Consider the following 12,534-nt stretch of genomic DNA (forward strand, 5'->3'; position numbering starts at 1 on the left):
CTAGCATACATTTTCAAACATGAAATTTTAAGCTATAGATGTTGCTTTTTTTTTTTTTTTTTTGAGATGGAGTCTCACTCTGCCACCCAGGCTGCAGTGCAGTGGCATGATCTCGGCTCACTGCAAGCTCCGCCTCCCGGATTCACGCCATTCTCCTGCCTCAGCCTCCCAAGTAACTGGGACTACAGGCGCCGGCCACCACGCCGGGGTTTCACCGTTTTAGCCAGGATGGTCTCGGTCTCCTGACCTCATGATCCGCCCGACTCGGCCTCCCAAAGTGCTGGAATTATAGGCGTCAGCCACCGCGCCTGGCCTTTTTTTTTTTTTTTTTTTTTAAAGAAATTGGGGCCGGGCGCGATGGCTCACACCTGTAATTCCAGCACTTTGGGAGGCTGAGGTAGGTGGATCACTTGAGGTCAAGAGTTCCAGACCAGTTTGGCCAACATGGCGAAACCCCGTCTCTACTAAAAATACAAAAAATAGCCGGGCGAGGTGGCGGGCGCCTGTAATCCCAGCTACTCGGGAGGCTGAGGCAGGAAAATCGTTGAACCCGGGAGGCGGACGTTGCAGGGAGCCGAATTCGCACCACTGCACTCCAGCCTGGGCGACAGAGGGAGTCTCCGTCTCAAGAAAAAATAATAAAAATAAATAAATAATAAAGTAAAATGTCCCAGGTAACTGCATATTCGATAGTCTTTCTTTCAACTTAGTTGTTGAATTAGCAATTTTTCTCTTAAAAAAATTTTTTTAAAAATAAAGCTTATTGTCTTTGGAGATAACACCCTCGACGCACGTGAATAAAACTTTAAAGGTAAAACAAACAGGAAACGGGCGTCGGCGGCGAATCTGCTGCTACCAATGTAAAGGTCGGGCCGAGGCCGGCGCGGGGAATCTGCAGTCACCTGCAGCTACTCGTCTGTCTCCGCGGGAAGGGAGCCCGAGCTTTGCTGAGGTGAGTGGAAGCGGCTCGGAGGGAGCGGGCCCCAAGCTGGAGAGAAGGAAGAGAGAGTGCAGCCCAGACGCTGTGCCCGCGCTTGTGTGGGGCGCCATGTTGGAACCTGGCAAAGGGGACGACATTCTGGGTTGCGTTGCGGGGAGTAGGCACGAGAGCTGGGTTGGAAGGATGGCCCCTTACTCCCTGCGACCCCCACAGAAGGAGAGGGGCGGGGGAGCGGCCTCAGGGCCGGCGGCCAAGCTGGAGGCTGCATGGGAAGGATAGGCGTTTCCACAGAAACACGTGTTTGCCTCCGAGGCCCACTGCGCATGTCGTGGAGGGCTCTGTGGGTTCCGCCTTCAGTTTTGCTTTCCACGGGACAGGAGGGGCAAAGTTTTTTTGAGACAGTCGTGCTCTGCCGCCCAGGCTGGAGTGCAGTGGTGCGATCTCTGCTCACTGCAACCTCCGCTTCCTGGGTTCAAGCGATTCCACTGCCTCAGCCTCCCGAGTAGCTGGGACTACAGGCGTGCACCACCACGCCCGGCTAATTTTTTGTATTTTAGTGGAGACGGGGTTTTACCACGTTGGGCAGGATGGTCTCGATCTCCTGACCTCGTGATCCGCCCGCCTCGGCCTCCCTAAGTGCTGGGATTATAGGCGTGAACCACTGCACCTGGCCAGGAGGGGCAGGGTCTTACCCCGAAGACCCAGGAAGAGGCTTAATTTGTTACTTGTTTTTCCCCAGAGACAGGGAGTCGTCCAGGCTGGAGCATGGTGGCGCGATCTTGGCTCACTGCAGCGTCAACATCTTGGGTCAAGCGGTCCTCCCGCCTCAGTCTCCCAAGTATCTGGGACCACAGGCGCGACCCCACGCCCGGAGAATTGATTGATTGATTGACTGATTGAAATGGAGTCTCACTTTGTTGCCCAGACTGGTCTGGAATTTCTGGGCTCAAGCGATCCTCCAGCCTCGGCCTCTCAAAGTGCTGGTATTACAGGCGTGAGCCACCGCGTGCCTGGCCAAAATTTTTCTAAATTTGTATAATAATTTATAATTGTAAAGCATTTTTGTGGACACCATATGACCTCATCTTCACAAAAACCTAGTGAAATGACATTTAGCTACATTTCACAATAAGAAACCTGAAGCTTAAAATTTACTGACCTCAAATGATCCACCCGCCTCAGCCTTCCAAAGTGCTGGGATTACAGACGTGAGCCACCGCGCCTGGCCCCCACCATTCATTTCTGATCTCCTCCCGTGTATGAATAAAATGAGAGAATGAGGCCGGGCTTGGTGCTTCACACCTGTAATCCCAGCACTTTGGGAGGCTGAGGCAGGCTGGTCATCTGAGGTCAGGAGTTTGAGATCAGCGTGGCCAACATGGTGAAATCCTATCTCTACTAAAAATACAAAAATTAGCTGGGCGTGGTGGCGGGCACCTGTAATGCCAGCTACTGGGAAGGCTGAGGCAGGAGAATCACTTGAACCCAGGAGGCAGAAGTTGCAGTGAGCCGAGATTGGCCATTGCACTCCAGCCTGGGTGACAGAGCGAGACTTTGTCTCTAAATAAATAAATAAATAAATAAATAAATAAAGTAAAAAAGAGAATGTAAAAATCGAAAGAGACTGTTGTAGGAAATCTCAACCTAATGCTGCCCGGGAGGAAGTGCACCTAGAAAGATTAATGAGAAACAGTGAAAGCAGCTATTAATATCTATAGAAGCATGCAGATGAGAGAACAAAATCCATGCTTATCCCTTTGTAATTCTCTTCCATTTTAATTTGAAGAAGTCTTAAAGCTTTGAATAGGAGCTTTGTGTACAATAATATCAGTTTTATTTGGTAGATCTTTGTGACTCCTGACTTCAAATGATCCGCCCATCTTGGCCTCCCAAAGTGCTAGGATTACTGGCATGAGCCACCACACCAGGCCCCTTGTGACTTTTTTTTTTTTTTTTTGAGACGGAGTCTGGCTCTGTCACCCAGGCTGGAGTGCAGTGGTCGGATCTCGGCTCACTGCAAACTCCGCCTCCCGGGTTTATGCCATTCTCCTGCCTCAGCCTCCCGAGTAGCTGGGACTACAGGCAACCGCCACCACGCCCTGCTAGTTTTTTTGTATTTTTAGTAGAGACGGGATTTCACCGTGTTTGCCAGGATGGTCTGGATCTCCTGACCTCGTGATTCACCCACCTCGGCCTCCCAAAGTGCTGGGATTACAGGCGTGAGCCACCGCGCCCGGCCCCCTTGTGACTTTTTAAGGTTGAATGGGGAGGGGTTCTTTTCCTTCAGGAGAGGAGGGGTGGGTCTCAGCCTCAGACACCCAGAATACTGGTTTGTGTGTTTTCTTTTTCCCATCTTTATCTCCAAAACCTTATATTTTATGAAAAGCATCAGAGGAAATTGATTAAGAGCTTTAGCTCTGGAGTCCACACTGCCCATGATTCTAACTCCTCCACTGGGCTATTTCTTAGCTTTAGGATTTCGGGCAAAGGCTGCCTTTTTGTGTCTGACCTTTCACATCTGAAAAGGCAATAATAATATAGTACCTAAGTCCTGGTATTGTTGAGAAGTGAGAGGAGGTAAGAGGTTAGTACAGGCTGGGTTCGGCGGCTCACACCTGTAATCCCAGCACTTTGGGAGGCTGAGGCAGGAGGATAGCTTGAGCCCAGGAGTTCAAGACCAGCTTATGCAATATAGTGAGACCCCATCTCTTAAAAAAAAAAAAAAAAAAGTTAGCTGGGTATGGTGGCGCATAGTGAGTAATTCCAGGTACTCACAAGGCTGGGGTGGGAAGATTGCTTGAGCTCAGGAGGTTGAGGCTGCAGTGAGCCATGACTGTGCCACTGTACTCCAGTTTGGGCAACAGCAAGACCCTGTCTCAAAAAAAAATTCAAGCGATTCTCCTGCCTCAGCCTCCCGAGTAGCTGGGATTACAGGCATGCACCACCACGCCTGGCTAATTTTGTATTTTTAGTAGAGACGGGGTTACTCCATATTGGTCAGGCGGGTCTTGAACTCCCGACCTCGGACAGTCTGACCACCTCTGCTTCCCAAAGTGCTGGGATTACAGGTGTGAGCTGCTGCACCCGGACTTTTTTTTTTTTTTTTTTAAAAAAGAGACAGGGTCTCACCATGTTTCCCATGTTGCCCAGGTTAGTCTTGAACTCCTGGGCTCAAGGGATCCTCCTGTTTTGGCCTCCCAAAGTGATGGGATTACAGGCATGAGCCACCACGCCCAGCCTCTTCTTTTTTTCACATGGAGAAATTCCAGCCATGAGAGAAGACACAAATTGAGTTAGAGCCAGAGCCAAGACCAGGACTGAAATTGTCTCCCTCTCATCCTGTGCTCCTTCTGTCACTCCATCTGTTTTTCGTTCTTTTACTGACAGCAGAGAGGCAGCCTCTGCACAGTTGCTTTTTGATGATGACAGACATATTGCCCTCCTTTTACCATGTGGTGGTAAACAGTGTCATGTCCTGCTTCTCATTTCTCAACGATCAGGTTTGCCTGATTTGGACTGAAAAAAGTTCTTTTTTTTTTTTTTTTGGGGGGACGGAGTATTGCTGTGTTGCCCAGGCTGAAGTGTAGTGGCATAATCTCAGCTCGCTGCAACCTCTGACTCCCGGTTTCAGGTGATTCTCCTGCCTCAGCCTCCCAAGTAGCTGGGATTACAGGCACCCGCCACCACACCCAGCTAATTTTTGTAGTTTTAGTAGAGATGGGGTTTTGCTATGTTGCCGAGGCTGGTCTTGAGCTCCTGACCTCGTGATCCCGCCCGCCTTGGCCTCCCAAGGTGCTGGGATTATAGGCAAGAGCCACCGCGCTGGGTCAGTTCTATGAATTTTTTTTTTTTTTTTTTAGAGAGAGTCTTGCTTTGTTGCCAGGCTGGAGCGCGGTGGCGCCATCCCTGTTCACCACAACCTCCGTCTCCTGGGTTCAAGCAATCCTCATGCCTCAGCCTCCAGAGTAGCTGGGATAACAGGTGCATGCCACTACCGCCCGGCTAATTTTTGTATTTTTTGTAGAAATAGGATTTCACCATGTTGACCAGGCTGGTCTCGAACTCCTGATGTCTGGTGATCCACCCACCTTGGCCTCCCAAAGTGCTGGGATTACAGGCGTGAGCCACCGCGCTGGGCCAGTTCTATGATTTTTGATTGGAGTTGGTTCAGTTCCCCAGCATTTATCAGAAAGCATCCTAGATCTGGAGCCACCAGCCTGAAGAGTGTTTACTGTGTGTTGGGCAAAGTATGATCAGGACTTTAAAAGGTTCAGTGAGCTGTGGGAGAGACACAATTGCTTCATGATGGAGGGAGCTGAAGCTGGACTTGACAGGCCCAGGAGAATTCCTGCAAGTGCGTATGGGGGAGATAGGCAGGGAGAGGATATTCCCAGGAGAGGAAATCATCCTGAGATGTTTGCACTAACGGTTTAGGCCAAAAAAAAAGAAAAAATGTACTGGGAAGGTCATGGGGCTGGGGAATTAGGGCACATTCAAGGAAGGAGGAGCAAGCCTGGGTAGTTTACAAACAGGCTTAGTTCCTGTTGAAGGGATCAGGAAAAAAGTAGAATACGTTTTATGATGGGACATGGTGAGAGGCTAAGTGAGGGTCAGAGATCTTTTTTTTTTTTTCTTCTGAGACGGGAGTCTCACTCTGTTGCCCAGGCTGGAGTGCAGTGGCATGATCTCGGCTCACTGCAACCTTCGCCTCCTGGGTTCAAGTGATTCTCCTACCTCAGCCTCTCAAGTAGCTGGGACTACAGGTGTGCACCACCATGCCAGCTAATTTTTTGTATTTTTAGTAGATAGGGGTTTCACCATGTTGGCCAGGCTAGTCTTGAACTCCTGACCTCAAGTCATCCTCCCATCTTGGCCTCCTAAAGTGCTGGGATTACAGGCGTGAGCCACCGTGCCTGGTCTAGGGTCAGAGGTCTTGAGTGCAGTGCCATTGATTTTGGATTTTATTTTGTAGGTGTTTGGCTTTTTTACTGAGGAAAAAAACCTCACAGTGCACCTGTAAGTAATCACTCCCCTATATAACCCATCAACTGAGGAAGAAATAAAGCAGAAAGATCCTTGAGGAAAATTTGAGTAAGAGGAAAAATGTTATAGATATTTTAATAAATGTTACAGAAAAATGCTGTTAGGGATGAGAACTACTGTACATATTTCACAGAAACCTGGTTTTTCGTTTTTGTTTTTTTTTTTGAGACAGGGTCTCACTCTGTTACCCACACTGGAGTACAGTGGCATGATCAAGGCTCACTGCCGCCTCAAGTTCCAAGGCTCAAGCCATCCTCCTGTCTCAGCCCTACTAGTAGCTGGGACTACAGGCGTGCATCACCATGCCTGGCTGATATTTTTGAATTTTAGTAGAGATGAGGTCTTGATATGTTGCCCAGTCTGGTCTCCAACTCCTGAGCTCAAGTGATCCTCCCACCTTGGCCTCCTAAAGTATTGGGATTACAGTTGTGAGCCACTGCGCCAGGCCAAGTTTTTTTTTTTTCTTTCTTCTTCTTCTTCTTTTTTTTTTTTTTGAGACAGACTCTCACTCTGTCGTCCAGTCTCAGGTGCGATTATGTGACCTTGGCTCACTGCAACCTCCGCCTCCTGGGTTTACGCCATTCTCCTGCCTCAACCTCCTAAGTAGCTGGGACTGCAGGCGCATGTCACCGTGCCTGGCTAATTTTTGTATTTTTAGTAGAGACAGGGTTTCACCATGTTGTCCAGACTGGTCTCAAACTCCTTGACCAGAATGGTCTCAAACTCCTGACCTCGTGATCTGCCCTCCTTGGCCTCCCAAATTGCTGGGATTACAGGTGTGAGCTACTGTGCCCGCCATTTTTTTTTCTCTCTTTTTTTTTTTTTTTGAAACGGAGTCTCGCTCTGTCGCCCAGGCTGGAGGGCTGGGCGGGGATCCCGGCTCACTGCAAGCTCCGCCTCCCGGGTTTACGCCATTCTCCTGCCTCAGCCTCCTGAGTAGCTGGGACTACAGGCGCCCGCCACCTTGCGCGGCTAGTTTTTTTGTATTTTTTAGTAGAGACGGGGTTTCACTGTGTTAGCCAGGATGGTCTCGATCTTCTGACCTCGTGATCCGCCCGTCTCGGCCTCCCAAAGTGCTGGGATTACAGGCTTGAGCCACCGCGCCCGGCCTTTTTTTTCTCTTAACTTTTGGAACTTCTTCCAGGAACGAGCTGGTTTGTTTTTTTTTTTTTGAGACGGAGTCTCGCTCTGTTGCCCAGGCTGGAGTGCAGTGGTGCGATCTCGGCTCACTGCAAGCTCCGCCTCCCACGTTCACGCCATTCTCCTGCCTCAGCCTCCCAAATACCTGGGACTACAGGTGCCCACCACCACGCCCGGCTAATTTTTTTGTATTTTTAGTAGAGACGGGGTTTTTCCGTGTTAGCCAGGATGGTCTCGGTCTCCTGACCTCGTGATCCTCCCGCCTCGGCCTCTCAAAGTGCTGGAATTACAGGCGTGAGCCACTGTGCCTGGCTGGAAAGACCTGGTTTTTAGTGGTTGTTTTTTTATTTTGTTTTTGTTTTTTTTTTTTGAGACAGAGCCTCATTTTGTTGCCCAGGCTGGAGTGCAGTGGTGCAATCTCGGCTCACTGCAACCTCCGTCTCCGTCTCTTGGGTTCAAGCCATTCTCCTGCCTCAACCTCCTGAGTAGTTGGGACTACAGGCGCCCACCACCTCGCCTGGCTGTTTTTGTTTTTATTTTTATTTTTTGAGATGGAATTTTGCTCTTGTTGCCCAGGCTGGAGTGCAATGGTGCAATCTTGGCTCACCACAACCTCCACCAACCCGGTTCAAGCAATTCTTCTGCCTCAGCCTCCCGAGTAGCTGGGATTACAGGTGCCTGCAATCATGCCCAGTTAATTTTTTAGTTTTAGTTGAGATGGGGTTTCTCCGTGTTGGTCAGGCTGGTCTTGAACTCCTGACCTCAGGTGATCCACCCGCCTCAGCCTCCCCAAGTGCTGGGATTATAGGCCTGAGCCACTGTGCCCGGCCAGCCAAGGTTTTTAAGTAACATATTTCAGCATTGGCTCTACAGCTTTGCAGGTTGGTCACATAAGCATTAGCTGGGTCTGAAATGTTAGTAAGCATTTTATTATTCCAGCAAAGATTCACATGAATTAATTATGTATCAGAAGGCATGACAACTGCAGTGTGCTTCCTGGACAAAAAATTACCATTGCAGTAAATTCTCATGCTTCCAGGCTAAACGGATTATCAGCCAGGGAGCTGAGAAGAAATCCTGTGTTCCTTTTGAACCAAATAACTCGCTGCTGGTCACTGTAGCCTTAGTTTTGTTGTCTGTTTACTGCAAAATGGTGCATCCAAATCCCCATTTTCTCTTGTAGTTTTTAAAAGGTCTGTATCTTTTAATGATGCGTAGTAAAAAATTTCCACATGAATGATGCGATATCTAGAATTTGTTTCAGAATTATCTGGGGGCAGCTTATTCTGGCCACATGTGCATGGTGGTTCTAGTTGAGCCAGGTGAGTTTGTGGAGGGTTATTATATGATTTTCTATGTTGGCATTTGTTTGAAATTCTTGGTAGTAGAGTTTTTAAAATGCCATTTTCCACCAGCAGTTCCTGGGCTAGTTTTCCTATGATCATTTTTAAGGTTCTGAAAGGGAAGTCTGGTTTTGATCCACGCGGCCACATTGTAATGTATTCATAGTTGGTAAGTGCCCTCCCGTGGCTGAGCCAGATGATGCATATGTGGATGAAACCCAAGCACGCCTCCCTCTGCTTCCCAAGAGGGCATTTGCAGGAGTGGGTAAGGGCTTCTCTGGAGCACAACTGCCTGGCTTTGATGCTGTCTCCCCCACTTACTAGCGGGGAGGACTTAGCCTCTGTGGGTGTTCCCTTCCTTTCCTGTCTTCAAGAAGGGTTGAATGATAGTATCCATTTCATGGGGTTGTAAGGGTTGAATGAGTGGCTTGGAGTAGATGCTCCATCCATGCTTGCTCTTATTCTTAGAACATGAATGATTGGATGCCCATCGCCAAGGAGTATGATCCACTCAAAGCGGGCAGCATCGATGGCACTGATGAAGACCCACATGACCGTGCGGTCTGGAGGGCAATGCTGGCACGATATGTCCCCAACAAAGGTGTCATAGGAGATCCCCTCCTCACCCTGTTTGTGGCCAGACTAAACTTGCAGACCAAGGAGGACAAATTAAAGGAAGTCTTTTCCCGCTATGGTGACATCCGGCGGCTTCGGCTGGTCAGGGACTTGGTCACAGGCTTTTCAAAGGGCTACGCCTTCATCGAATACAAGGAGGAGCGTGCTGTGATCAAAGCTTACCGAGATGCCGATGGCCTGGTTATTGACCAGCATGAGATATTTGTGGACTACGAGCTGGAAAGGACTCTCAAAGGGTGGATCCCTCGGCGACTTGGAGGCGGTCTGGGGGGAAAAAAGGAGTCTGGACAACTGAGATTTGGGGGACGGGACCGGCCTTTTCGAAAACCTATTAACTTGCCAGTTGTTAAAAACGACCTCTATAGAGAGGCAAAACGGGAAAGGCGGGAGCGATCTCGATCCCGAGAAAGACACTGGGACTCAAGGACAAGGGATCGAGACCATGACAGGGGCCGGGAGAAGAGATGGCAAGAAAGAGAGCCCACGAGGTTGTGGCCCGACAATGACTGGGAGAGAGAGAGGGACTTCAGAGATGAGAGGGTCAAAGGGAGGGAGAAGAAGGAAAGAGGCAAGTAGAGGCCCAACAGCAGACCCCAAAGTGAAGATACACTGGAAATGAGTGGAGGGGGATTGTCTTTCAGTGCAGCTCGAGTCTAATGGTTGAATAAAACTTCTTGATGATCATGGGGTGTGGAATAGTTTTCTTTCCAGTCTGGAACTTTGGTTCAAGCTGATATGAATTTGTCATCTTCCTCACGTAGTTCTAAGGACATGTTATTTAACAGGAACAAGAAGCAATTTTGTCGTTACTGGCATCTGTACAATTTCTTTTCTTTTCTTTCTTTTTCTTTTTTTTCTTTTTTTTTGAGACAGAGTTGCACTCTGTTGCCAGAGCTGGAGTGCAGTGGCGTGATCTTGGCTCACTGCAACCTCCACTTCCTGGGTTCAAGTGATCCTCCTGCCTCAGCCTCCCCAGTAGTTGGGATTACAGGCATGTGCTGCCATGCCTGGCTGATTTTTGTATTTTTAGTAGAGACAGGGTTTCATCATGTTGGTCAGGCTGATCTCCAACTCTTTTTTTTTTTTGAGACAGTTTCACTCTAGTTTCCCAGGCTGGAGTGCAATGGCGTGATCTTGGCTCATTGCAACTTCTGCCTCAGCCCCCCAAGTAGCTGGGATTACAGGCGCGTGCCACCATGCCTAGCTAATTTTTGTATTTTTAGTAGAGACGACATTTCACCATGTTAGTCAGACTGTTCTCGAACTCCTGACCTCAGGTGATCCACCTGCTTCGGCCTCCCAAAGTGCTGGGATTACAGGTGTGAGCCACCGCGCCTGGCCTGGTCTCCAACTCTTGACCTCAAATGATCTACCTGCCTCAGCCTCCCAAAGTGCTGGGACTACAGGCATGAGCCACTGCACCCGGCCAGAAGGGCATTTGTAAGGCGCTAGCATTCACATTTAATTTGGCAGTAGAGAATTTGATGTCCTCCCATCTATTTGAAACGATCGTCTTGAGTACGTGGCAAAAAGAGGTTATGACGTAATCACACTCCTCTGAGACTCCTGAGAGGAGGGACACTAAACTGGTCAGAATAAATTGGATCCTTTTTATCTTTATATCCATAGCCCGAGGGTTTGCTGAATTGAAATAAAAATGGGATAGAAAAGTGAATCCAAGGAGAATGTCCAGAGCCCTAATACCAGAAGGCAGTCTGCACAGCCAGGTCAGTATTCTTGAACAAATGTACCTCCACTCTCACTTAAAATGCCGACTGCCTTTCTTCTTTTTCTGGCTGACATTTAAAATTAAAAACCAAAGTTGCTGGGCTGTGATCTATGGCAGCCTTCCAGCCCTTTGAAAAGATAAAGTTCGACAGAAGTGGTGGTGAAATGAAAATGAAGAATAAGGAGTGGTCAGGATCAATGAAAGAATTACAGCCAGTTCTGATGGATTGATTTTTCCTTTCTCTCTTGATTATCTAGTCTCTGGTATGCTTGAGAGCTGGATCTGCTGACCTTAACTTCTGAGGACTTTGAGCAAGTACCATACTGTTCAGATGATTTTCAAAAAAGTAACATTTAGCATTTTGATACATGGCTGTCTTTGAAAGTTCATATTGTGAAAATTCAAGATATTTAATGCAAAATAAATTATTTAGTACCATTGCTAGGTTTTCGCATAGGAGTATGAATCTCTCATGATATTACGCAGGAACTGGACCAAGCTGCTGTGGCTTAAAATTGTTGTCAGCTGTTAGAACAGTTTTAGAAAAATAGGCCCTTTGTGAATTTCCGGTACAGACTTTTATTATTTCCCAAGTCTCAGAAAACAACCTTGCAGGAAACCTTTCTGATTTCACTCACATTTCATTTACAAAGTGTTCCCTTATTATGGCCCCAGAAGTGTGTTGTGGACGAGGGTTGGTAGGTTGTCTAGAAAGTAAGACTGCCTGCATCAGGGAAGCCTGGTGTGATACCATCAGGACAAAAAGCAAAGCCAGTTGCAGTGTTTGTGTAGTTGTCAACTCTGAGCATCAGAACAGGGAGAGATTGAAAACATGCACACTCGGCTGGGCATGATGGCTCACAGCTGTAATCCCAGCACTTTAGGAGGCTGAGGCGGGCGGATCACCTGAGGCCAGGAGTTAGAGACCATCCTGGCCAACATGGTAAAATCCCATCTACTAAAAATACAAAACTTAGCTGGGCGTGGTGGCGGGAGCCTGTAATCCCAGCTACTCAGGAGGCTGAGGCAGGAGAATGGCTTGAACCTGGGAGGCGGAGGTTGCAGTGAACCAAGGCCATGCCACTGCACTCCAGCCTGGTGACACAGCAAGACTCTGTCTCAAAAAAAAAAAAAAAGAAAAAACAAAACATGCACACTCAGGCTGGGTGTGATGGCTCATGGCTGTAATCCCAGCACTTTGGGAGGCCATGGCAGGTGTATCGCTTGGAGCTCAGCACTTCAAGACCAGTCTGGGCAATGTGGTGAAAACCTGTCTTTATGAAAAACAAAAATTGGCCGGGCGCGGTGGCTCAAGCCTGTAATCCCAGCACTTTGGGAGGCCGAGACGGGCGGATCACGAGGTCAGGAGATTGAGACCATCCTGGCTAACATGGTGAAACCCCGTCTCTACTAAAAATACAAAAAACTAGCCGAGCGAGGTGGCAGGCGCCTGTAGTCCCAGCTACTCAGGGGAATGGCATAAACCCGGGAGGCGGAGCTTGCAGTGAGCTGAGATCCGGCCACTGCACTCTAGCCTGGGCAACAGAGCCAGACTCCCTCTCAAAAAAAAAAAAAAAGAAAAACAAAAATTAGCCGGGTGTTGGTGGTGCGTGCCCATAGTCCCACCTACTCAGGAGGCTGAGGCTGGAGAATTGCTTGAGCCCAGGAAGCGGAGGTTGCAGTGAGCTGAGATTGTGCCACTG

The 12,534-nt window shown here is 48.6% G+C and overlaps 1 protein-coding gene across 9 annotated transcripts; it reads left to right on the forward strand.

The window, feature by feature from the left end:
- The first annotated feature begins 381 nt into the window (after positions 1–381).
- On the forward strand, positions 382–9,786 carry SNRNP35 (small nuclear ribonucleoprotein U11/U12 subunit 35). 9 transcript variants are annotated; one of them, XM_021923119.2, is made up of 5 exons: positions 747–952; positions 5,913–6,031; positions 8,388–8,445; positions 8,576–8,731; positions 8,935–9,786. In XM_021923119.2, the coding sequence occupies exons 4-5, from the start codon at positions 8,663–8,665 to the stop codon at positions 9,676–9,678; spliced, it is 813 nt and encodes a 270-aa protein (XP_021778811.1). In that variant the 5' UTR covers positions 747–952; positions 5,913–6,031; positions 8,388–8,445; positions 8,576–8,662; the 3' UTR covers positions 9,679–9,786. The 9 variants fall into 9 exon arrangements, with proteins under 9 accessions (XP_009180231.1, XP_031506738.1, XP_021778811.1 ...); XM_031650878.1 differs by lacking the exon at positions 8,576–8,731 and having other exon boundaries at positions 746–952; XM_021923118.2 differs by having other exon boundaries at positions 8,388–8,731.
- The last annotated feature ends 2,748 nt before the right edge of the window (positions 9,787–12,534 follow it).

The sequence above is a fragment of the Papio anubis genome, chromosome 9, assembly GCF_008728515.1.
Source record: "Papio anubis isolate 15944 chromosome 9, Panubis1.0, whole genome shotgun sequence".
In the NCBI taxonomy this organism is placed as follows: domain Eukaryota; kingdom Metazoa; phylum Chordata; class Mammalia; order Primates; family Cercopithecidae; genus Papio; species Papio anubis.

What these genes read in the sequence shown, in the direction of transcription:
- SNRNP35 (XM_021923118.2), top strand. Translation starts at nt 8,663, where the DNA reads ATGATGCATATGTGGATGAAACCCAAGCACGCCTCCCTCTGCTTCCCA. An exon ending in GAGGGCATTTGCAGGAGTGG is followed by an intron (nt 8,732 to 8,934) that starts GTAAGGGCTTCT and finishes TCTTATTCTTAG; the next exon opens with AACATGAATGATTGGATGCC.